Source organism: Panthera uncia, chromosome B4, assembly GCF_023721935.1.
Source record: "Panthera uncia isolate 11264 chromosome B4, Puncia_PCG_1.0, whole genome shotgun sequence".
NCBI classification, from domain to species: domain Eukaryota; kingdom Metazoa; phylum Chordata; class Mammalia; order Carnivora; family Felidae; genus Panthera; species Panthera uncia.
The window spans coordinates 265,744-292,423 of NC_064809.1; the positions used below are offsets into that span (position 1 = coordinate 265,744).

At 51.9% G+C, this 26,680-nt stretch overlaps 1 protein-coding gene across 1 annotated transcript in view; it reads right to left on the reverse strand.

Annotated features, from left to right (window-relative positions):
* Positions 1-1,588: 1,588 nt before the first annotated feature.
* Positions 1,589-26,680, reverse strand: part of DIP2C (disco interacting protein 2 homolog C) — a 223,975-nt gene continuing 198,883 nt past the window's right edge. Inside the window, exons 35-39 of the mRNA XM_049624394.1 lie at positions 14,439-14,496; positions 12,237-12,311; positions 9,329-9,503; positions 7,584-7,707; positions 1,589-4,701 (exon numbers count right to left, since the gene is read on the reverse strand). Of these exons, the coding sequence (XP_049480351.1) occupies positions 4,449-4,701; positions 7,584-7,707; positions 9,329-9,503; positions 12,237-12,311; positions 14,439-14,496 (685 nt within the window). The 3' untranslated portion in view covers positions 1,589-4,448. The remainder of the gene's footprint in view (positions 4,702-7,583; positions 7,708-9,328; positions 9,504-12,236; positions 12,312-14,438; positions 14,497-26,680) is intronic.

A 26,680-nucleotide genomic window follows, 5' to 3' on the forward strand; every position in this document is an offset into this window, starting at 1 on the left:
CCAGCGCTTACAGAACGCCCGCTCTGTGCGGGGCTCCGCGGCGGAGCCAGCATGGCGAGCGGGCAGGTGAGGACGGCGAACGCGCGTCCACACGGGCTCAGGGAACAGCAATGCGCACAGCGGAGCTGCCGCCCCCGCCCTTCTGGGCACTGGGCGCCGGCGGGCCCTTCCTCCTGCTCACTCTCCTCCCTCCCAGGTCAGTGCTCCAGCCCGCTCCTGGAGGAGTGCAGGCGGGGCCTGCACGCTGTCCTCGGGGCGGTGGACGCAGCTCCCCCGGCCACACCACACGCCGTGCCCCACCTTCCCGCCTGCCACACACGGTCTCCCTCTCGGGGCTCGGTCCCGACACGCGCAAGAACGGAGCCTCAGGGGAGGAAGGCCTACGGGCTGACCTGCAGGGGTCGTGTGGCTAGAGATCTATGCCGTGGGGGCGGCAGACACAGCCAAACCACGAAGGCTTCCCCTACCCACTGCCAGCCCGGATGGCAGGTGCGCGGGACGCTCACGCCCCGGTGACAGCGTCGGGAACGCGGCCGACCTCTGTCCCGCCCTGTGGCTCCGGACCCCCCCCCCCCTCACTGGGTCTAGAGGCCCGACACGCTACTACGGCGTGGGGGCGCACACGGGGGGCACGCGTGAGGGGGCCTTCCGTCCGCGCGCGCAGGAGGCCGCAGGGCAGACGACCGCACGGGGACGAGACCCAGCTGCCCCAGGCTGTCGCCGGCCGGGTCCAGGAACCCACCGCCGTGGAGCTGCAGCGCGCGGAGCAGGCCGCCACAGCCGAAAGCACGACGCACACACGCACGCACGCACGCACGCACACTCGCGCATGCGCCGTCCGAAGCATGGCCCCCCAGGACCACGTGTCTGTCAGCGGGTCTCGGGCGCCCAGCTCGCGAGGTCCGAGGCGCCTGTGTGGGGCGTCTCCACCGCCACAGGCAGGGGTGCTCAGGGGCGAACGGCGGGGCACGGGGGCCGCTGCCCCGCGGGCGCTTCGCGGCACACGTTTGAGGTCTACTGGTTTTGGTGTGTATACAGCTGAGTTCTTGAGAACCATCAGGCTGAAGGTCCGTGCGCCTGCCCCTGCCCTTGCGACACAAACCTGAAAGAATTCTCAGATCTTGGGCAAAAGACAAGAGCTTCTGGTCGTCAGATGAACAAAGATAACTTGGGTTGGAAGAGTCAGCTGGTCCTACTTCCTGACATGCAGAGGTCCCCTGTCATACAGCTGACAGAAGGTATTTGCACACAGGACTCATGCTTACTCTTTGTCCCCCAAATCTAGCAAGAATCTGTACACTTCCAGCAAATGTGAACAAATATATTTAGATATATTTAAAAGAATTAAAAAAAAACATTTCACAAAACATGTTGCCATAGGAATTTTTTAAGCAATAAATGCCCACATCAAAATTTAAACATTGTTCAAAGTATGATTATCTGTACTAATAAGTAATGCAACAAATTATGTAAACAGAGTCAGATACATTTCCCATTTCCCTGCAGGAGTCACTTCCTTCCTGGGATTGAACCTGTCCCAGACAGTTTTCCAGGGGACCAATTAAGAAACTGCTATTTTCAGAGCAACAAAAATAAAAGCTTTTATTTGTTCATTTGAATATAAAACAGGCGTTATCACAGATGTACAAAGCTTACTGGTGGTTTAACATACGAGAAGGTTGCCGTCCTTTGCACATAAAAATTTTGTTTGAAACCGTGATTGGTTGAGTACATGAATTTCTCTAACCAGTCACCACACTCTATGAAATAACGCTGCTAACATTCAACTGATAAAAGGGACAGTTTCCCTTGGGTAAAGTGTCAAGCAGGATTAAATATATATAATAAACAAGCACCATGAGGAAGCCGCCCTGTTGGGTTAGGTCTGTGTTTCAATGTTCATTGTGTACCCTTCTTTGTGCAAGTTGATTACACGGTTTTGTCTGACTTCAAAAGCACAAGGTCACAAGACAAACATTGTTACATTCTCATGAATGATTTATCTACAGCACAATTTCTAATACAGAACGATCCTTCTTTATTGCTGAAACGGGTTTCCTTTCCTTTTTCTTGCACAAATGACCTTTGATCCCAGCCCCCAACCCTTTGACCTCAACTCTAACATGAGAGATGATAGGACGTCACTAACCATGTTCACAACCGCACCGCCTTGCATGTGAAGGTCCTACTGGAAGTGACACCTGATTTGTTTGCTTCCGACATCAGCTAGACCTCACAAGTTATCCTGCAACTGTGTTTCCTAATCAGTACATGATCTGAAGCCTTAAACCATCCTTCCCCTTAAACAAGGTTGGTATGTGTAAGAAAATGTCTTTTTTCCATGTGTGGTGGGGATTCCCCCCGCCCCTCGTAGGAAGCAGAAGACTGTAGGAATGTGTATCTGAAGCGTGTAGAAATATTCACACAGCAATGAAGTCAAATAATATTTTAAAAATCGACTAATTTGTGGAGATGGAAGGATGCACCCCACATGCAGACAAAGTTTTAAAAATGCCACTGAAAATTTTAAGAAAACAAGTAGCCTTGGATCTCGGAAGTCAAACAAAACTCTCTTTTAGCAAAGGGCTTACTGCTGGCGCATATAGCAAAGGCAGATGAAGACATTGCCTACAATATAACGAAAAGAGAATCTAAAGTTTGCCCAGCAACAATCTTGGTCATGCATTTCTAGCAACGAGAGCCACTGCGGGGTCATATTGGGGCAGTTACGAGAAAGATCACGCTTGGACAGCTGATACCTCTTCTTGGCTGGACACAGATGGGCCAATTCAATCAAGGAGTGTACAGGTGAGACATGAAAATTGGAAGGCGTGTGAGGCAGCGGCGGCGGCAGCAGCAGCAGCAGCAGCAGCAGCAGCAGCAGCAAGAGACGGAAATCAGAAACGTGTTATCCACAGGTGGCGAGATGAAGGCAGCTGTGAGGCTTTCTTGCTCCAGCCAGTGGCTCTGTTAGGAGTCCGGGGGCAGCTCATGCGAGTTCCCTGTGGGTTTTGCTCACGCCGGGACAGGGAACCCCAGAGAGCTGGCCGAGGAGACGATCTCCTAGGTGAGTCTTTTCCCTTAAAGCTGTTCTGGACACTCTGTCCACTCCATACAGTGGCCATCTGAGGGGAATCGACACAACCCAGTGCAAATGACCACAGAATATCATTCCTTTTCATACCAAGGACCAAAAGGGGTGACACTAACAAAAATGATGAAGAACATTGTGCAGCGAATTCTTGCAGCTAAGAGAACAGTGCCACACACACCTGCCTTCCCTAATGCCCGCTCCGCGTACTAAGCACATGCTGGCACACCGTTCGCTGTTGCCCCCACAGCAAAGGAAAGATAGTGCACATTTAGCCTCAAATTCCTTCCCCATCTCTGAGATGGCAATAATTTCACTTGCTGGTCTCTGGTTCTAGAAGAAACATTTAGACCGGGCTACCGGCAATCTGTGATTGCTCACATCAGCAAAGTGGGTGTGAGAGAATCTCTCTTTATCTACAGTACAGTGGAGGGGACACCATGCAAGTGACAGGTTCTGCATTTTAAACTTTAAAATCTCCTTTGTTCATTAGTGAATTTATATTTCATATATATATATTTGTTGTGATACTATCCACGCAAGATAATACAACACTTTTTTATATTAGCAAACATTACAAGACTTTAATGTTCTTGAATGTTTTTTCTCTTTTATACTTCTAAAGAGATCAAAATAAATTAAACGTTTTGTACATAATTACATATGAAGAAGTTAACTTATTTTATCTTTTTAGTTTAGTACAAAGTTATCTGCAAGATAGTTGCCGAAATACACCTTATGTATAATTCCTTCTCACTCTATGCTAACTTCCAAGGCCGTATGCTAGCCTTTGTTTCTTCAGTACATTTCTGACAAAGAAAGCTGCTAAAATCTAATTGGAAGGTGCTATTTGGAAGGTTTCCTCGTACCTCAACAAACTTTCCTAAAAGGATAAGATCTAGCAATGGCTTAAATCAGTAACAAGGTCCATGTCATTAAGATTTCATGACACATTAAACAGAGAAAACAATTCTTTGTCACACTACATAAATTGTTTAAAAGAACCCATCTTGAGGGCAGAATATTTTTTAATTGCTATTTTGGCTTAACAAAATACCACATTTACGAAGAAAGCACTTATCCAATAATTAAAAAAAAAAAAAAAAGAAAAGAAAGTTTTTGAAATGGGTTTTCCAACAAACTGAAGGCAGTAATCCAAAGTCCTTCTGAGCAAACTGCAGTGGTAAATTCACATTTCACATTTCACCCCCATGCCAACCAGGACTGCTGTGGAGTCTCGCTGAGGCGTGACCAAAGGCTCCATCCCAGTGAATGTTGCCCTCGTGTCTGCAAACTTCAGTGACACTGAGAAAAACGTTTCCTTCCCTGGAAAGGTCCATGGGAGCCAGAGACGAGACTACATGTTGTAGGCCACATAGATGGGGTCCAGCTGGTCAGCCAAAAACCCATCACGCAGGTGCATGCGCTGCTTCTCTCCCCGGGAGTTGATGGGGATCACACCGATGTCCACCACAACCACCACCCCCACCACCAGGTAGTGCTCCTCCAGGACCACATTGGTCACCAAGGGGACCAGGTCCAAGGCTTCTTGCTCTGACCCATCAAGCTCAACCACCACCACCAGCAAATTTGTCCAGGTGAACACAGCGCTGGAAGAGAGAGAAAATCATCACTATACAGCGAGGTTTTTATTGAACAACTACGCTTTCTTGTCAACAAGTCCCATCCATCTGGCTCTTTTTGGATGTGCCTGTGCGCTGACCATCTCTGAGCCCACGGCCGCCAGCTCATTAAGTGCCGCACACAAGCCTGTCGCTGGCGTTTTCTAACGGCGGCACTCATGGTGGCTGCTGCGCGTGCACGTGATCTCTGTGCTCGGCATCACCCTGACAGCGGCCCTGCCCTCTGCCCTCAGCCGCTGCCGAGGGACACGCCGCGGTCGGGTAGCACAGGAGCCCCACCACCTGTGCGCTGTGCCCCTAAGGTGAAGCCTTTGTCCCCCCCCCCCGGGCCTGGGGCTGGTATGCGATGAGGCCAGGGGTAAGTCAGCAGAGGCTGGAGAACAGCTGGGGCTTTGGGGCTGGTCCTGCCCTGCCTGTGCCACAGAGGGAGGGGGCACTGAGGGAGCACGAGCAGCATGGAGAAGAACCGCCAGCTTTGTGTGCAGCTGACCACGGGTCCCGTCACACTGGGGCCGGCTAACCCAGTGGGCAACTGCACACACGGGGGCACAGTAACTGTTTCTAGTACTGAGTCTGGGATGAGTCTAACACAGCAAGAGGTGACCTGTATGGGGAACAATTCCTTAAGAACATCAGAGATGGACCCAGAAGTATTCTATTTGGGATCTTTCAATGGAAGGTCACCCAGAGTATTTGGTCCGGCCAGTCTGTGGAAGCCGAAGCTTGGTGCTGCTTTACAATGCCAGCCACCTGAACTTTTACGGTTGGTCGTTAGAAAGTGGTAGTAAGAGGGCGTTAGTGGCCACTGCTCCTGGTGCACACGCTCCACTGGCCGCGGAGGTCAGAAGGCTCCCAGGGCGAAGGGGCTGTGTGCAGGAGGAGGCCAGGCTCCAGGCGCCTGCAGGGGGCTGCTGGTATCTGCTTCTCCAGCCAGATGCACAGACGTTCTATGGGGCAGCAAGTGTTTGCGAAACTCACTGTTTTCTAATAGCTTCAGAACACATTTATTCAGAAAAAAAAACTCGACACATCTTGTTCAGAATGACCAGTAAATATATTAATGTGGAAGGAAAGAGCAGAGAATGTGTTCGACAGATTACTGCTTCTGGGTTTGGCCTGGTGATAAGCGCGTGTACCCAAGGAAACAGTCCTGCCGAGGTCTGTTCCCAAGATGTGCTGGGAGTCTTTGTGATTCTAAAATATTGCTCTGCATGGCCCGAGTGAGCCCATCCTGAGTGTGTGATATCACAGGTCAGATACACAGAGTAGCCACTTTGGGCATAATTTAATTATAGCATTTGACACTGAGGACACAGTATTAGGAACCAGGCTGGATTTCTGTATTGGATGGGGGAGGGCTTTGCCAGGAAGCTGTGGGCGGGCCAACATCTCTCTCCTTCCATCAGAGCTTTCCTAGGCCCAGAGATGTCAACCTCTGGAGACGACGGATGAGAAGCGAAAGACGTGGCTAGCGGGACGGTGCCGCTGTGCACAGTCACATCGAGTGACACACATGTCGGCCTTGGTCCGAGATACCTGACAGGGCCCGCTGGCGGAGCAGCACAGGCCCGGTGAGGGAAGGAAGAAGGAGCAAGAACGACATAGTAGGCTGCACTGGGCAGTTGCCGGCGGACAAAGCCCGGCACAATCAAGCCGCTGTCCTTTCTGGTGCACACGTGAACAGAGCAGAGCACGAGGCCTGACACACCTTGGGTGAGGCCACACAGCAGGTGGCAACAGCAGTGCTTAGAACAAAACCCTGAACCCTGGAACAGAAACCCACAAGGGGCAGCAAGGGGCACCTGCCACAGACCTGTGAGGGGCAGACAGCCCTTTGCAACTACACAGAAAACGCTAGAGGGAGGCGGTGCAAACCAGTCTGAAGTATTTTCTCACAGACACAGAGCTGGAAGGCTGTAACCGGGGTGCGGCCCGGTGCCATTTCTGGGCCGGGGTCTTTCTAGGGCTTCCGTCTCCTGTCTACACGCAAGCGGACAGGCAGCTTCCGCAGATTCAGGGAGAGCAGGCACGCGTCCAAGTCTGAAGCACAGGACCGTGCGGGGAGTGATGGCCCTCCCATCTCTTCCATCCTGCCAAGCTTTCCGTGTTCCCGTTCAGTAAACGGCAACAGATAACCAGCCTGTAATCCGCTCACATGACGCAATGAACGATCTCAGGCCAATCTACCCACGAGGAAAAACTGCTCACAAGACAGTTCGGAACGTGCCTCCCTTTGGGTTCGAGAGCAGCTTCGTCAGGCCTCTGCTGGCTCCGGGACCCACCAAGCGCACAAACCTACAGCTACGGGTGCTGAGCCACTTTTCACTCTTAAACACCACGTGAAGGCGCTCTGTGAGCTTGAGGAAGGGCTCCACGCTGCGGCCTCCAGGCCAGCCCCAGGCACCGTGGGCCACCGTCAACACCGCCAACCAAATGGACCAGGGAGGGAGGGAGCCCAGCTCCAGGAGGACAGGCCCCGGGGGCCCCGGCCTGCCGGAGGGCATCTGGTGTAACTCCCTCCCGTCTGAGCCTTACGGCCTGTGAAGGACCGTCACTCTGAAGTGCCTGCTCGTGCGCCTGTGTGCAGTCCGTTTTCCCCATGTGACCCTTGTGCAGACTCAACGCAAGTAAGTGACAATTTCCGGGACTCGCTCTCCAGGCGCATCATTCTCAGGAAAACACGCAATTTGTGGACTCTACGCCAAGCCCTTTTGCGGCTGAGTTATCAGCCCCGAAGGTAAAGGTCTACAATCCAAAGCCGAGGCTCTCCTGCACAGGCCCCCTGTCCATTCCCAATGCCACACAGTCTCTGTCCCGTGCCACTGTGCACACACCCGCCCACTACTCACCATTCTGTGACGCTTTTATGGGCTCTGATGACTGAGGTCTCGATGTCTATCGGGTGATACCTCATCCCCCGCAGCTCCATTGCCTCATCCAGAGCTCCCACCACATACAGGGCATCGTGGCGCTCTGTGTAGGGAACGGAAAACGTGTGTGAACTTCGCCACAAGGGTGCTCGAGCTGCTTAAAAACAAAAGTCTAAAACTACTCCTGACTGCGGGATGCAAAGGAGTGGGGCCACTGAGCGAGGGTAGCAAGCTCCTTTCTACCAGAGTCGCTGTGCTCCCAAGGAAATGGCCGGGCCAGCATGCAGTCTCCTGGGAGGGCTGCTCTCACACCTGTAACATCGCTCCGCACCTCAACACCACGGAGTAGAGTGCGTTCTCGGACCAGCTTCTGTGCACCTGCAGTAGGCCAGCCCACGTTCCTTGCAGCCCTCAGCCCCAGTGGGGCGGCAGACACGCCCCAACCCTCAGAGTGCTCTCCCAAAGCCCTAGGGTCAGGGTGCAGCAGCAGAGCCAAAATTAAACCTGGTTCCCTCTGATGTCATCACATGAGGTCTAAACTCATTCTACCTCTCAGTAGGAAAAAAAGCAGAGTTTCTGATAATGCTCATAAACAAAGATTTCCTTAGCTCATGTAACCGTGAAACGTCTTCTCACTCATGCAAACCTCGGACAGTGGCAACATGAGGTCAGTCCGTCTTTCCTTAAAAGCAAGGAGACACCCTCAATCTTTAGGGTGGTAAGTATATCCGAGAGTATTTAAAAGAAGCGATCGACATACAGAATACCAGAAGAGAAGTCTTTTCCAGTTTTAAGTCAGATGAGATGAGGACATTTATTTGCTGGCCTCTAACTATTAATACTGCAGGGACTCCAGTCTTTTGGGGGGGGGGGTCACAGAGCTGAGGACAACAGCGCTGTCCCAGCACCCCCGACCCAAATGCCACAGGGTGGGACCTATCCCACCTCCTGAGGAGGTCCTGGGAATCCCAGATAACACCCTCCAATAAAATAGCCTATGGTTTTCCCAAATTGCAAACATGATACAAACACGATGCCAAAATATTTTTGTGCTTTGCTTTCCCCCTAAATTCATGCCAGTTCAGCCAGGCTCACAGAGCTCCCACCATGCAGCTGTGTCTGGAAGCCTTCTTGAAAGTCACCTCCTGGGGCTGGGGTCTGACAGGATCTCACCAAGACATCTCTGCTCCCATCCTTTGAAATAACGGAGTCCTGCCTCTGTTTTGAGTAGGACTGGTAGCTGAGACCTTAATAGCAAGTAGGACTTTACATTTTCATCTTTCGTAACTTCCCTGCCTGGCACCAGCCGCCCTCAGAGGCGGGAGCAGCAGCCTCCATGCGACCACGGCCTGAGCGCCTGGCTACCTCTCCTTCCTGACAGGCCACACTGCGTCAAGTCCTGCCGCCACCGCCCAGCTGTGGTTGCGGGCGGGCCCCGTTGGGACTGGGCGGCTGCAGGAGGGGCGGGGGGTCTGTCCACTGCACTTAGGGGCGCGGTGTCACGGGCAGGGCACACTCTGGCTCCTGTGAGAGCACACAGGACACGACGCGCGGCTTCAGCGTGGACACTCTCACAGCCGCCATCCTTTCTTCCATACTCAGCTGCTTCTTGGCTGATTTGTAGCCAGCATGTGCGAGGAGCTCCTGGGGCTGGGGTCCCAAACCCACACAAGTTCTCAGGGCCTGGGGACCTGGCTTCTCGACCCACCTGCCTGGGCTCTTACCTCCGTTTGCGTCTGTGAGCTCCGTCCTCCGCAGGAACCCCAAATAGCCCGTCCGCGCCCAGACCGTCTGCGTGTCTCCGAAACTTAACCTTGAGTTGAAGTGGTCTGACTGGAGGGACTCGTCTCCATAAATGGTGAAGTAGCCACTGGCGTTGTGGGCACTGTGAACCCAGATCTGTTCGGGAAGCAACAGAATTGGGTGAGTTCACCTGGGAACATCCCTGGGGAAGAAACTACGTGCGCAAGGCAGCAGCTGATCAAGGTGCCCTCAAGGCACGAACAAGGCCACGTGAGTCTCACGCAGGCTTCTGTGGGGAACGCAGAGGCGCGAAGCAAACCACCAAGCTGTCCACCTATGGAGAAGCTCGTCAGAACAGGAAGGGTTTGAAAGGAGGCACATCAAGTGAACGATGTTGTACTAACCAGTTTCCTTGCACTTATTCAAATATAATGATTGTTTCTAAAAAGCAATTTGGAAAAATGTTGAAAACTTTTATGATTTATTTTTCCGTTTCACGTGGTTTGCACACTTTTGGGAACATATTCCAACACAACAGCAGAAACCAAAACCGACTCAAAGAAGGAAAGGTGTGTAATATCAAGAAACAAAACAGCCTGTGTGTGTGACACTTGGGCAAATGAGAAAGAACAACATTTTGACTCAAAGTGGTGACCATGTGAGTCATGCAGAGCCATGGAAAAGACTCGAGGTTAAGCCAATTAAGTCCCTGAAACATGCATAAAACTGCTGCAATTCTGTCTCTGCAGAGAAAAGAACCAGAAGTCAGGGTCTTCTGGACTACACAGTGTTTACAATAAAGACGTTCTGAGCTGGGTTGTTTTCATTATTTTATTACACTGAAAGATGGACGAGTGAGCGACAGTCCACCTTGTCTGCACTGTCCCGTGGCTCTCAGACACTGTGGGCACATCCACAGCCACCCAGTCAGTACCTGCTGAACAAACCCAACCCCAGAGTAAAGAAAAAAGCGACACCATCGTATAAGGGCAATGAAACTTGTTCCTTCTTCTCAGACACAAAATTTCCTTGTGAAGACACGCTCCTGTTCAGAAAACCAGAGTGAAGTGGGCTCTGATGCCCGGCTGGAGCCGAGGCCACTGGCTAGACAGCGGCACAGGCTGGCACCCTCTCCAGGCACCCAGGACAGCACACTGTCCTTCCCAGTTTCATTCCTAGGAATTGACTGACTGATTGAAGTTTATTTATTTTGAGAGACACAGAGAGAGTGGTGGAGGGGCAGAGAGAGAGGAAGAGGGAGAATCTCAAGCAGGCTCCTTGCTGATGTGGGGCTCGAACCCACCAACTGTGAGATCATGACCTGAGTCGAAACCAAGAGTCGGACGCTTGACTGGCTGAGCCCCCAGGGGCCCCGAAACAGACTCGTAAGTACAGAGTATAGACTGTGGTGCCAGAGGGGAGGCAGTGGGCAGGGGCTAAGTGGGGGGAGGGGATTGAGAGGTAAAAACCTCCAGGTGTAAAGTCAACACATCTCGGGGATCAAAAACGCAGCACAGGGAATGCAGGCAATGGAATCGTCATCATGTTGTGTGGTGACCACACTTGTCCTGGTCAAGAGTCACATCACTGTGCTGTGCACCTGACGCGGACACGACACTGTGTGTATCAACGGTCCTTCAAGTAAACAAAGCCGCTGCACCCCTCTTCCTGGTGCCCCAGCGCAGCGGCGCAAGCACACATCACGGGTGGCTGAAGAAACGACAGTGGTGAGTGCTGACCACTGCTCGCATCCCAAATGCCTTTTCTGGTTGGGCTGCTGCTTAGCCCTTCGTGGGAATCTCTCAATCACGTGTGAAGATCAGAACTGAGGGGATAAAATACCGTACAGGCCTTACTTAGGAACCTCCTTTAAATGTGTTCCTAGACGGGAGCCCGTGTGGCTCACCAGGCTTAACACCCGCAGTTGCCTAAGCATCCGACGCTTGGTTTCAGCTCAGGTCGTGATCTTGCGGTTTCGTGGGGTCGAGACCCGCGTCAGGCTCTGTGCTGTCAGCATGAAGCCTGACTGAGATCCTCTCTCCCTCTCTCTCTGCCCCTCCCCTCACTCACACTCACACTCTCAAATAAATAAACTTAAAACAAAAGAGTCTGTTTGTTGAGCAGTGGTGTTTTCAATAAGCTGTTAGCGACGGCAGCAGGTCTGCGGGCAGCTGGGGAACCTCTGTGAGGAGGGAAGCTGACCATGTGGGGCAGGTGACACGGCAGCAAGGACGTGGGCATTAGATCCAGTGCCCGTGAGGGGCTCGGCCTTGCCGAGAACAGGAGGGAAGGTAAGTGCACCGTGCCCCTTTCTGATGTCCCTCCCACTGGCTGAGTGGGGGAGGGGGTGATCTAGGGCAGCAGGAAGGGGGGTCAACCAGCGTGGGTTTCCTCCTAAATACGAGCGAATGGGTCAAGGCCACTGCTGACTTTCTGACAGAGGAAATGCCTGTCATTCCCTAAACTGCGACCATTTACTGACACTCCATGGTTCTAGGCTGTGGCCTTGTGCCCTGGGCATGTTCTCCATGGCTGTCCAGATGCGCTTCTCAGCACTAAGTCAGCAAGCGTGCGGGAAAGGCAAGAGCTAGGACGTAAGGAAACTCAGTCCACATATGTTCACTATCCTCTGCCCTAAATTCTTTGGAGAGGGCCATTCACACTTGCTCACGGAAATCTGCTTTGCAACCCTGAACTTCGGTGACTCGTTCTAGCGGTAAAGCTTATTTCAGGTTCCCAGCCAGTGAGTGGTGACTTGAGGCTTAGCGGTGCTTCCAGGTGTTGAGGACGACCCGGCGCGTCCAGCAGGGCAGTCATTTGGTCTCAGAGGCTCCATCTCTGAGCACGCCCCGCAGCTCGCCTCCCCCGGGCGGACACCCCGGAACTCACCTCACCCAGGTGGGAGTCGCCCAACGGTCCTTTTGTTTCTGGATTGGCAATTATGATCCGAACCCCCGGGAGGATCTATGTGGCAGAGGAGAACGTTCTGGTCAGTGGACAGACAGGCAGATGCCACACTAATCAACCTTGCTGTGGCCTTTATGCCACATGCCCGTTTTCCTTTCTAAAACTGTCTAGAAAGTGGTATGGCCTTAAATCAAAATTACATACCATAACATAATTACTGCATGACAACCGCATCTTACTGTAATTATTACTACAATGATAGTGCCTGTATTAAAGTGATCTTCACATTAAGAATCTGGGGACACCTGGGTGGCTCAGTTGGTTAAGCATCCACTCTTGGTTTTGGCTCAGTTCATCCCATGGTTCCTGGGATTGAGCCCTGCATCAGGCTCTGCGCAGACAGCGAGAAGCCTGCTTGGGATTCTCTCTCTGTCTCTGTCTCTCTCTGACCCTCTCCCACTTGCTCTCTCTTAATAATAAGTAAACACTTAAAAACATTAAGAATGTGAATAGAAACATGATGACTGATACAACTCAACTCAGCATGATGCATGAAAAATAGGAATTTTCAGACATTTCAATTAACTTTTCAGTTGTGTTTAGTATCGTGCCTGACATCATGGCGCGTGAATGTGGATGAAGGGGGAGGTTTGCAGTCGGTGCTGAAATAAGGAAGTCACTCGTGGATCAAGGTTTCGGAGATGAGTGTGGACCGAAAAGTGAGGCAGGTGTGGTGGAAGGGAGCAGGGTGGTGGCCCCTGCCGTGCTGTCAGGCGTGTTCTGACTAGAGAGCCTGGACAGCCCTCTCTTTCCTCAATCATGCTTCCAACGTTCTCCTGCCTGTCACTGTCTTTTATCGTAATATTCGTAGCAACCATCTCCTTTTTTTTACATGTTTTTCCATGTTTATTTATTTTTGAGAGAGAGAGAGGAGACAGAGCATGAGGGGGTGAGGAGCAGAGAGACAGGGAGACACAGAATCCGAAACAGGCTCCAGGCTCCGAGCTGTCGGCACAGAGCCCCACGCGGGGCTCGAACTCACAGACCGCGAGATCGTGACCTGAGCCGAAGCCGGACGCTCAAGCAACTGAGCCACCCGGGAGCCCTGACCATCTCCTTCATAATGGAAGTTTGGCTTAGAAGCGTTTTGAATTTCACTGAAACCACATGCATCTGGAGGCAAAAGCTGATTCTGCAAATTTGGAATGAAGCCCGTGTGGGTTCAGTTGATCAGACCTTGCAGGGTTGAGCTTCAGTAAGAGCTCTTGGAAGGGGTGTCCTGTCCCCTAGTCTGAAGCGTGACATGGTGGCTCTGGTCTCTGTCTCGCTCAAGGCTGAGTTAGGGCAGGTAAGCACAGGGTCCTACCATGAGAACCAACTTAGCAGCAAGAATTCTCACTGGCGCTCACACTGACACAGATGATAAAGGATCCAGAACTGACATAAGATGCTTCTGGAATTATGTCAAGTGGAAAAGAGATAGGACAACTGGGGCCAAAAATGAAAAAAGAAATCTTCGCTTTGGTGTAAATATACTTCTCACCCTCAACTTGTAAAAAAAAAAAAATACCGCCACCCAAAAAAAAGACAAACAAACAAACAAACAAACAAACAAAACATAACCACTGTGGCAGGAACTACTCCTCCCCCCACCCCACCATAACCCTTCCTTGTTGCCTGCTTTCACAGCAACCGATACCTGGGTTTATAGCGAGGCCCATACACACTCAGAACCAATATAAGGTTTCTAACTTTTCTTTCAGCCAGTGTGACCGTGTGACCGGACTTCGGGTGGCGGTACTTAAGTGTGCACAAGGCAACTCAGAAAACTTCATCTGCATCTTTCCTTTCCTCCTTTTTCTGTTTCTTCTCCGGTTGGCCAGAATGTGAAAACGATGGCTGGAGCTAGAGCAGCCACTTTTGACCCTGAGGTACCCTTAGGAACAGAATCCATGCAAAGTAGAACAAGACAGAAAGTGCTGGGGCCCCTGGAGGTTTCATTTCTTTTTTGTGAAAGAGAAGAAAAACCTAACTTGTTTAAAATACTGTTGTTTTGAGTTTCTGTACTCATGGCCAAACCTATTGTTAAAAATATTCTAAAAAATACATTTCTTAAAATGTCAAAGCTCATATGCTAAGACTCAGGTTTATGGAGAAATACATCTCTCTTCCTTCAATACTTACTTTTCCTGATTCCATCAGGGGCAAGCTGTGAGGAGAGCCTCTTTCCACTAAACGCACTCTACAAAGAGAAAGAGAAGGTATGACTTGGCTGTGTTCTTGAGCCTGTGGTTCCCTTCCTCCATACTTAGCACCTGCCTGGTCAGTGCTGGTCAGGCTGCTGGGGAGCACTGTCCAATGCAATGCACTGTTTAGATGTCCAAGGAAAAAGTGATCCCACAGCGGACAGTAGCTGTGCTCCAGCAGGAACACGGAGAGAGACACAGGAGGGGCCACAGAGAACAGAGGCAAAGTCCCGTTCGCCAATCATGCATGACCACCGGGAAAATGATTCTGCCTTGACAGGAACCAGGACTCAACTCAGCACTTGCAGAAAAGGAAAGGCGTACGGGTTAGACTGGAGCGCGAATGAGCTGCCGGCCACGGGGATAGTGGCCCAGGTCCGCAGAGCACAGAATCTACCTTCTGAACCAGGTGCATCTGACCCCCACAAGGACTGGCCAATTTAGATGGCAAAACCTTTTAGAAAAGAAACTCTTTTCCACTAAAAAATACTTCATGGTGGTTTAATCTTAAGAACCGTGGATGACATTGGTGCTGGTCACAACCACAGCTGGCTAAACCCCCGCGGTGTTCTTTCTGCCATGGTACAAGACTGGGATGCTGTTCCTTCGCCTAGGGGGCACTTTTTGTTTACAGGGTGCCATGCATGGTACTAGGGATATTCGGGGCACAGCAGTGAGGGGTGCTGGAGGCTGTGTCTCTGTGTCCATGGAGGAGGGATGCTCACCACCCCTGAGCCACCCTCTGCGTGGTCACAGCCACCCTCCTGCTGACTGGCACGTGCTCTGGAGACGGGAGGGGACAGGGGAGAGGGGCAGGAGGCCTCAGAGGGGACCCCTGGTCACAGTGTGGGGGCGCATGAGGCCCCCTCACAGCCGGCCTTTGCGGCACGTGCAAGTGGGATGCCATGGGGGCGGGAGGGTGGTCAGGGGTGGGGCCGGGAGGGAGAGCACCTGACCGGTGGCGGCAGCAACGCGATGATGTGCAAGAGCTCACCATCCCCAGTTCGGGTTGGACGACAGCCACTAAGATCTCTGGTGCTGGTCTTGGGAAAGGCTTTGATGCTGACGACAGCAAATGAGGGCTATCCAAGGAAAGCAGCCCAGATCTTACACACCGCTGCAACGGTTCTAGAACATGCCAACAGGCTTAATGACATGAAGCATCCAAGATAAATTACCCTATGCATCGACAGAACTGTAAGTGACAAATGCTCTCAGGACCCAGGCGGCATTGTGCTCACAGAGGCCGGGTCAGGAGGCTGGGACCGCTACCCTCAACTAAAGCCAAGCTCGTCTGAGTGGTCAGGTGACGTGAACACGCCTGTGTCCAGTGGCTGGCCGCACAACTGTGGCTTCTGGATGTCAGCAACGAGCTACAGACGGAGAAAGCTGCAGGGACAGGAGGCTGACCTGGGTGGGAAATTGTGAGTCGTGTGGCTGGGGAAAGACAGAATGAAGGAGCAGGGGCCCAGAGGGGGTGGGCTTGGCATGAGGTCCCCACCACCACACAGCCCGGTCTCCCCGCAAGCAGGGCTGCTGCCGTCTGGCTGGGGGTGGGCGGCGGGCCCGCGATGCGGCCGGGCTTCCCCACAGCCCAGTGGGACAGGCTGGGCAGCAAAACTCCTAGCCAAAAGTTAGGGCTGTTTTGGACACACTCCCACTCTGCCAGCTGTCCACGCAAAGCCAGCACAACCTTAGGATGTGGGAAACCCCTGTCAGGCATTTTGGATGTATCCAGCAGCTGTGACTGCTGCATTAGGAGGGTGAGGACCCTGGACAGGGCACCTAGAGTCACAAATTGAGCCAGACGCTTGAAGCAAGGAAACAAGAGCAATGTCCCCGGACTGTGCAATTTGGTGCCCAGGATGTCCATGGCTTTTCCTTCTCTCCCTCCGTGCAGGCTTCTACCTCGGCCTGTGCCTGGACAATCTAGGGCGAGATGACACGGGCGTGGGTCTCCTCCAGCCAGTGGGGCTCCTGGCCACGTGCATGCTGGCTGGCATCTGCTTTGCCAGACGGTGGCCTCCTTGGCCCTCTTCCTGCTTGAAGAGTTTACACGTGTCCTGTCCTTCCCTGTACGGCCCTCGGCCTCTGAGAAAGCAGGCATTTCTTCTCAAATGTGGAAGAGAGGAGGATCTACCACGAGGAATTTCTTCTCTGGCCTTTGTTAGAGCTTCCCAGGAATGCAGGAATGGGGTGCTGGAATCACTCAGGGTTGCTCTGCTGTGAAAAAGTTACAGATCCTACTGGCAAATGCCACAGAGGATGGTCCTACATCCACATGAAAAATATCCAGAGAGTAAAATGAAAAATAAAACAGCCTTACGGAAAAAGGCAAGCTGTGTCCTCAAAGAGCCGGAATGCACATCTGCAGCCCATGGAAGGAGGAATCTTCCCCGCTTGTAAGAGAGATGCTGATACCGAGCGCTGGACGGGCTGCAGGGCGACAGCGGGCACCCGGGCGAAGCCCTGCTTGGCCTGACCTTCCCAGGGTGGGAGGGTGTTGCTCACGGGTCGGGTGAACTCCGTACATCCTGTGCACCTGCCAGGCAGGGTCCGTGAGATGCCCTGGGTGCTGTGCCGCCATCAGCACCGCTCTCTGGAAGCAGCCTGGATGGTCACAGCCAGACTGCAGCTCACGTGGGAGGCTGCAAAGGTGGGCGCCCTGCCCGAGAGTGGGCTTGGCTCCGTCCCACAGTGAAGTGAGATGGTAAACGGAACCCTGTCTCCCGGGAGGTTACAAAGAGACCGAGCCTATGATCAGATCATTCTCCGGGGGACTCGTGTGGACGTGGCAGAATCTGTCTGACACAATTCAGGACCTGATTAAACCTGTCAGCCCTGGGACCAGGATTTTCCGCCCCTTCCCTTGCTGCCCCCTGTCCACTGCTGCTGGCCATCAGCGCACCTGCTTCCCCACCCCCCTCCAGCCCGCTGTGCGGCGTCAGGAAGGGCCTGCCTCCGACGCTTCCAAACTCAAGCACCAACCCTGGACTTCCGAAAACATGTTTTTCCCCCGAGGCTGTTAATACGGACTTGAAGTTTAGGCTTTCGCTAGAAAAGAAGAAACAGCAAGGTAGAAAGTTCACGTGGGGAGACCGGTCACTCCCTACACAATCCCTCCCTTGTGCGCTGTCCTTACTCCCATCTGAACCTCACCCTGCACAGCTGCAGCCACCAGAGTGACGTCAAGGAGCTACAGACCAGACACAGGGTGCTGAAGCAGGAGGTCCGTCTGCAAAGGGCTCCTTCCTCTGGCCTTGTGGAAAAGGCTGGGGGGAGGGGCTGCTGCAACCTCACCACCCCCCAGCACGCTGCCCCCTCCTCTCCCTGACACAGGTGACAAACCACGACTGTCACCCAGGGGAGGTGAGCACCTCCACCTGCACAGCTACCGCCACCCGCTGGCAGGGTGCCCATCACACCACCGGCTCAGGAGACGGGAAACAATCGAGAAATCACACTATCTGTCCCTGTAAGAATGACGGCAGCTGCCACCGCTGCTGCCAGAAATGTCACTTCGGGAACACGGACGAGCCCAGTGCAGATGTGTCCTGAGGGGGGACAGACAGAGGCCGAGGGTGGGTACCCGTCCCTGCCAGCTGTGCCGCTGCCCGGCCCCGGCCACCCGGGGAGGTCTCCGTGACCTGGAGGGTGTGCAGCATCCACACCTCCCAACACCACGACCCGCTCTGCCACACCAGCCAGAGGAGGAAACGGGACCCCGGGTCTGCCCCCTGCACCTAGCATGCCACAGACGCACAGCTGCAAACTGGCGGCCTTCCAGGCCCACGTCTACACGGCAGCGTCTTCCAAAACAGCCTGAAGCATCTGAAAGACGGACTATAAGGCCACTGGCACAAATTTTTCAGAATCCCAGGAGAGGGAGGGGAAGTTCCAAAACACAGGATGTCATGCGTGTTCCGAACCCTGGCTTCAGTGACCCGAGGTGCTAGGGTTGGATTTTGTCCCCAGCTTCCCGGCAGCTGTGGCAAAGGGAGGAAAAATGAGACAAGTCTCACGGTCGGTCGAAGTCTGGATTCTAACAGCGTGGTGCTTCCTGAGCTGCTGGTGAAGCCCTACCAGAGAGGACCACTAGGGGCACGAGGAAACCCCCAACAGAAGGGGCATCACGGTCATGCCCCCACAGGAGCGAGGCAACAGAACACTCCCCAAGCACTGCTGCCCCTAACGGAAGCTCTGCCCCGGAACCCGCGCTCAGAGCTCCGGGTCACACATAGCCCACGGCACTGCCACCAAGCCAGCAGTGGCAGGGGTGACGTGGAAGCCCAAAACTGCGTAAAGCCACCCAAAATGAGTGACACCAGGCACAAGAAAAGACGTGTTTATCTAACACAGCCACAGGACAAAGCAGTACCGAGCGTCCCAGGTGCCCCTTCTACAATCACGGGTCTAACACGCTCCTGCCCCCAAGGTCCCCTGCCACCACTGGGCCCAGACATTGGTCAGTGCAGTTCCTCGTCTCTCCCTCAGGCTGACGGGAGCCCAGACTCCTCCTCTTCTGGTGGGTCTGTCAGCGGACACCCCAGCCGGAGGTGCGGGCCAAGACCCCGTGTCCGCTCATAAGGCTTTGATGGCAAAGTCATCTGAGGTAATTAACATGTTTCGACAGCAGTGTTTGATGCACAGGAAACCTGAAGGAACAGCTCAGCCTCTCTCTCTAGGCCCCCAGCAACGACCGCGGTCCTGGACACACAAACGCACCGCGGTCCGGGAGCCAAACCAGCCCACGTTTCCTCAGCTTCTGGCTGACGACTGTCTTCTGGACCCCACAGGACAGCTGGTTCCCACGTCTCCTTAGCTCGTCCCAGCTGCTGCAGTTTCTCAGAACACCCTCGTGTTCCACGACCTTGGTAGTTGTGGGGGCAGGGGCAAGGTGTTGTGCAGAGCATCTGGCATTTCTCACGGGGTTACACCGCGGTTGTGAGCTGGGGGAGGAAGCGCTCTCATCACGGGACACCCCCACCCGTGCCGACCCTGACCCGCAACGGGGCTGCCAGGTGCCTCACCGAGCGCCACTCCCCATCCTCCCCACCGTCTAGGGAAAGATGTTGCTCTGCGTGCCCACATGGGCCTCGAGGGGGCTCACGACTCCCACTGCCACTGGCCAAGCTCACACCCCAGGAACATGGACTTAAGACAGGCTGTCCTTCTAACACAGGAAGTGCAAGAAGCTCAGGGCTGCGGGCTGGTAATGTGCCCCCAGGGAGACACAGAGATGTCTGCATGGAGCTGGGCGCTGAGAGGCACCGGGCAATGTGGGAGTCCCTCCGGCTGTTCTGGAGTTTGCTTCTACGCCCCACGGGACACCTCTGGTCCCTTTCTACGTCGATCCGCGTCTGTCAGAAGTGGCTCTGGCTCTGCTCCCTCCCACAGTAAGGGGTTAGTTAACTTACGTGCACCCTTCCCTTTTGAGAAAAGAGTGACCTGAAAAATCATTCCTGGACTTCATACGTTAAGAGTTTTGTTTTTAAAACTTTTTCTCTTTGAAAGTTATTTCAAAACGGTGGAAAACTTACAAAAATGAAAACAGTACAAAGAACTGTTTTAATACCCCTTACTCAGATTCACCCATTGCTAGCATTTTACTCATTTGCTTAACCATTTGTGTGCTCTCTGCCCTGCTCGCTCGCTCGCTCTCTTTCTCTCTCACTCACACACACGTGCACACACGACCCTTTACTGCTAAGTACTTTAGTATGCATTTCCTACAACGATGGATATTCTCATACACAGTCACAGGACAGTTGCCAACTTAAGAACGTTAACATTGATCTGATATTTTCATCTGCGGTCCCCATTCCCCTTTTGTCCATTAGCCCAATAATGGCCATTACAGCACTTCCTGCGCCCCCACCCCCTCCCCAAGTATAGGACCTGCTCAGCACCACATTTTGCATTTGGTTGTAATGTCTCTTTAACCTCCATCAACGAGGAACATTTCCAAGCCCTTTCTGTCTTTATGAAATTGACATTTATAAAGAACACAGCCCCTGCCTTTTAAAAATGTCATTTAAAACCTTTTAACTCAAGATGGAACACATACCTAAATGCAAGAGGTAAAAGTATAAAAATGTTACAATAAAACATAGAGAGTAAAAGTTTTACAACATCGGGTTTGATAAAAAGAAAAAAAAAAGAAAAATCCCACGACACCAAGAGCACAGGCAGCGAAAGATGGATAAATTGGGCCACATCAAAATTAAAAGCTCTGTGACTGATAAAGTCAGCAGAACGAAAGGCGACTCATGGAATGGCACAAAATATGTGCAAGTCGTTTATCTGATAAGGGACTGATATCCAGAATATAAAGAAGTCCTACCACTCGAAAGTAAAATAATTTAATCAAGTTAGGCAAAGGACTGGAACAGACATTTCTTCAAAGGAGACACGTGAATGGCCAAGAAGCACGAGAAGATGCTCAACATCACTGGTCATCAGGGAAATGCAAATCACAAGTACAACGAGATACCGCTTCACACCCACTGGGGTGGCTACTCTATCAAAACAGGAACACTAACTGGCGTTGGCGAGGATGCAGACACTGCTGGTGGGAACGTAAAATGGTGCAGCCACTGTGGAAAACGGCCTGGTGGTTCCTTGAAAAGGTAAAGATAGGACTACCCAACGACCCAGCAGTTCCACTTCTGAGTATATACCTAAAACGTTTGCAAGGAGAGTCTAGGAGAGGTAACTGCACACCCGTGTTTACGGCAGCTTCACTCACAATAGCAGACAGGTGGAAAGCACCCAAGTGCCCACCAGTGGATGACGGATCAGCAAAACATGGTCCATCCCTACAATGGAACGCTATTCACCCTTAAGACACAAGGAATTCTGACACATGCTACGACACGGATGGGCCTTGAGGACATGCTGGGGAATGTGGTCAAAAAGATGTGACCACTCGTTGACCTGTGAGCTCGACCCGGGCACTCAGAGGCTTTTCACCCCTCCTCTGTCTTTGGGAATGCGGGTTCCACGTGCCTTTCCTGCTCCCAGTGGCTGTTCCAAGGACATGGCCTTGGATGGTGACATGGTGCTGGGAATATGACTGAACTCAGTTGGGGCCGCTCTATGATCTTTTAAGATCTGGCGGGCAGATGTGGGGATGCAGTCGTCTGGCTGTCACCCAAGACAAGCCTCGAGGGGAACTCCCATGCTCCTTATAACTGCCACCTCCCTCACCCCCCTGGAGGGGCATCATCTTCCCTCGGGCCGTGCTGGGTTGCACCCGGGGAAGCTCCTGGGAGCGTTGTACACAACAGACACTACGCTCAGTAGAATAAGCCAGTCGCAGAAGGACAGACACCGTGTGATTCCACATGTGAGGTACGTGAAGCAGTCTAATTCACAAAGACAGAAAGTGGAATGGGGGGGGGGGCTGGGGGCAGGGGAGTCAGTGCTTCACGGGGACGGAGTTCCGGTCTGGGAAGAAGGGGAAGTTCTGGAGGCGGATGGGGGGGAAGGGTGCACAGCAACGTGGACGTACTTAATGCAGCCGAACTGTGCACCTGAAGGTGGTACGAGGGTAGGTTCTCAGGTAAAATTTAATCATTTGGACATTATTTTGGGGACTCTAATTCGTCGGGTTCTCAACAGGGCTATGCCTGTCTGTCTGGAGGATCCTGTCTGGAGGTCCATCAGTCCACCTGGCTCCCCCGGGGTCTGTTCTGAGCTTGTCAGTTGTCCCTTTATTTTATTTTATTTATTTTTTATTTTTTTATTTTATTTTTTTTTTTTATTTTTGGGACAGAGAGAGACAGAGCATGAATGGGGGAGGGGCAGAGAGAGAGGGAGACACAGAATCGGAAACAGGCTCCAGGCTCCGAGCCGTCAGCCCAGAGCCTGACGCGGGGCTCGAACTCACGGACCGCGAGATCGTGACCTGGCTGAAGTCGGACGCTTAACCGACTGCGCCACCCAGGCGCCCCTGTCAGTTGTCCCTTTAAGCAGAATGTTCCAGCACACAAGGACGAAGGCAAGAGCACTCACCAAGCTGCACGCCTGCTTGCAGTTTTCTGTAAAATCACAGGTAAGCAGGAGGCGTGGGAGGAAGTCACATGTCACTTCAACAAGCTGACCACGAACAAATCCCATCATTTCGTGGCGCCTGTCACACACCCAGCCCTCAGCTCTGGCCCCGTGGTCCCTGCACCAGCCCTGAGCAGGGGTTGGGCCTGCGTCTGAGCAAGCAGCCAGGTTTTCCTCCACAAAAAGGCTATCAAAGAATGAGTTTACTGAAGCAAAGAGATGCTTCACTTCTAAGAAAAAGTATCTAGGATTCATTCCTTTTAAAATAACTTTCACTTTCTAATGAGACAGTGACTGAGTCTCTAATGAGACTGACACAGTAATAGGACAACCACATGTGAAAAATTAGGTGGATGCCCTTGGCTTTACATGGACATGTGAAACATATTAAGATCCTATCATCAGATGGCATCCAAACATTTTGTTATGGTGGTTATTTTGTTAACAGTGAGAGCAGGGTAACTTAGCAGGATATAAAGACACAGGTTGAATGAGCAGGCCAGGAAGAAAGAAAGAGGGTTTTCACAGGCCTGTATTTTTCCACACCTACCAAAACACACTACTGGCCATTTAATTAAATAACACGTATGCTCTGTCTCTCTCTGTCCCAAAAATAAAAAAAAAAAATAAATAAAATAAAATAAAATAAAATAAAATAAAATAAAATAACACGGCATGTGTGTGTACATTAACACGATGAGGAGGGAAGAGAGGACAAGGAGGTGACGGGGTGCTCACCTAACGGGGGACAGCCGGCATTTCCTTCTGAGCAGTTCGTCTAAGGGAGCAGGTACAGTAAGAACAGAGGCCCCACCCTTTGCGGGGGTTCTGCCGGACCCTTTCTCCTTCTCGAGGCCTGAGATCATGACCACGCGTGAGGGGGCCTTACCCACGCCACAGAGCTCCTACGAGCTGGCAGTGATGGACCCCCTGCATGGCATGCCCAGGAGGGGCTCAAGGCACTCTGGCCACGCGGGCTCACAGCTCACGAGTAATCGGGAGACTGTGAACAACTTCTTCTGGAAAAAGAAACTGCAGGAGGCGGCTCTCTGCAGTGGGAGATTTCCCCCATGGAACAGGCAGGAAGTGAACTGAGTCCCTCAACTGTCAGAGAAGAAACACAGCGCTGGTAACACGGTGGCTGTGAGAACAGATGTCTGATTTTAGGGCAGGGTGGCCAGATTTAGCATATAAAAATACAGGACACTTGGTTAAATGTGAATTTCAGATCAACAATGATTTTTAGAGTACATGTCTATCCATGCATATTTGGGACATACTTGTCCTAAAAAAATTATTCCTCTTTTATCTGAAATTCGAATCTAACTGGCTGTCCTGTATTTTATGTGCAACTCCAATTTACAGGATTTGGTGGTGGTCTTCAGGGTAAGATTTAATGAATAAGCCCGTGGAACAAAAACTAGTCATTATGTTACTTATTTTTTATTTGTATTTAATTATTTAAATTTGGTCTTTACTGAAAAAAGACCACAGAACAGTTTCTCAGAAGAACCTAAAATGTTCTAGAAAAGTAAAGGAACATTTAATCAGAACTCAACAGTGTGTTGAATTGCGGAAGGGACTCAAAAATCTGTCCCAATCATTCAGAACTCGGTGGGAAGGGGAAGCCAGAAAGAGGGCTGGAACTGGCATGTTCCTCCGGAACTCCCTCCCTCGTGCTGGGGACGAGGGCCCAGGAGGTTCAGGGACTGGGTCTCAGGTCACACTTCCAGGTGGTGGCAGAACTGTGCCCAGGTCTCAGTGCCTCAGTTTGTGGTTCCTCCTTTTCCTCTCAGAGATCGATCTCCTGACGGGACAGCAGGTGTCAGAACGGGGTGCAAAGAGCAGAAACAGCACTGGGTTTAAAAGGGGTACAGTCTCTAAGGGATGACGGATGGGGGAAAGTAAATAAAGAAAGCAGTCAAGGGGAAGAGCCTGCCTCCCCCATCTCCTGAAGTTTCCTTAGTGCGAGGCTGGGATGCTGCCCTGCCTCCCACACCTGCCCATGGCCTCCTCAGATATGGCTTTGGGGCTCTCTGCCTGCACACCCAGCCCAGAAGGAGATTTGGAGAGGCTGTGTACATTGGGTTGGACTCTGAAGAGAGGAGAAGGAGACAAAAGGGAATAATGTCTTTTTTTTTTTTTTTTAACGTTTATTTTTGAGACAGAGAGAGACAGAGCATGAATGGGGGAGGGTCTGAGAGAGAGGGAGACACAGAATCCGAAACAGGCTCCAGGCTCTAAGCGGTCAGCAGAGAGCCCAACGCGGGGCTCGAACTCATGGATGGCGAGATCGTGACCTGAGCTGAAGTCGGACACTTAACTGACTGAGCCACCCAGGCGCCCCGGGAATAATGTCTTTTTAAGGAAGCCACAAACTCCAGAGAAGATTTTGGCCTTACAGGGTAGATGGAGGCTGGATATTCACCCCGAAATTACCATGTAAGGGACACTTTGCAAAGTGTGAACTCTTCTTTTTTTTATCCAGTTATCTCCAGAGGTAAAGTCGTCTGATTTTCAAGAATACTCTGTAAGAAGTATTTCAGGAATGCACAAAACCCACACCACAACTCTGATCAATTAAATCTTCGATTATAGGGGCGCCTGGGTGGCGCAGTCGGTTGGGCGTCCGACTTCAGCCAGGTCACGATCTCGCGGTCCGTGAGTTCGAGCCCCGCGTCAGGCTCTGGGCTGATGGCTCGGAGCCTGGAGCCTGTTTCCGATTCTGTGTCTCCCTCTCTCTCTGCCCCTCCCCCGTTCATGCTCTGTCTCTCTCTGTCCCAAAAATAAATAAAAAACGTTGAAAAAAAAATTAAAAAAAAAAAAAAAATAAATCTTCGATTATGAAGCAGCCACTTAGTTGGCTAAACAATGAATTCAAAGAGCGTGCGCCTGCCTGCAGACAGCCAGAAGCAGAAATAAGGGTGGACGATACATACTAGTAGGTGAAAAAGCCAATCTGTAACTACATATACAAGCTCCTATCTATCTATACACCCTCAAGAACGATACGTTGTTTACACGGATGAAATTATTTGATCATCACAATGCTTCTACGACGTAGGTACCCTTGTTTCTGTGTGACACGCAGGGAACAGAACACAAAGAACACACGTGCTCAGGCTCACCTGCCACAAGGGGTGGCCACGAACCCAGGAGGAACAGGTCCTGCGTCCAATCGAACGGCAGGGAAACTATTGTGTCATCTGCTTCCAGGCAGAACCTCTGGGGTTAGCTCAGTCCACAAAGGGTCTGGGCAAGTCAGGTGCCCGGCACACCTCCTGGACAGCCACAGAGGACCGTGGGACCAGAAATCAGAGATTCAGTAAGAAGTGTAATGTGAGGTTCCGCGAAGAAGCTCACGCCAATCATACCAGGAGCCAATCAAAAGAAGGGTCTCATTCCAGCTGGTCTGTCTTCATCCAGCCCCCTCCTGCCACAGACTGAGTCAAAAGCTCACCTGTGCACTTCTGTTCTGTGCCTACTTCCCACGGGATCCTGACCCTTGGTTAACCACTGACCAGGGATTAATGGACTATCCTTGCTTTCCTGAGACTTAGCACTTCGGGTTGGGAGGAGTAAGGAAGCTAAGAAAGCTTTATGATAACATTGTATCCGTAAGATGAAACTCCTAAAACTATTACTTTAAGTGCTGAAAAATTCCCCCCCCCCCACCGCCCCGTCCTATCTCAAGTCTGCAAAATCCAAGTGCTTAAGATCCAATTAGAGGTGACTGAGAGACCACGAATTCATCTTACATGAACATATTAGAAACAATATTTTAAAAACACTTTTAAGTAGTCCCAAAGCCATGCCATCATTTCCCTTGTGCACAGTGGAACTAAATTTGTTCCAGAAGTAGGAGCAGGATTATCCTTGCCACTTGAGGCAAAAATGTTCTCCATGGTGACCTCCCAAACACTGTGGTTCATAGAAAACAATGGGAATTAAAAACAGAGGCAGAGGAGCGCCTGGGGGGCTCAGCTGGTTAAATGTCCGACTTCAGCTCAGGTCATGATCTCACAGTTCCTGAGTTCGAGCCCCGCATCAGGCTCTGCGCTGACAGCTCAGAGCCTGGAGCCTGCTTCGGATTGTCGTCTCCCTCTCTCTGCCCTTCCCCTGCTT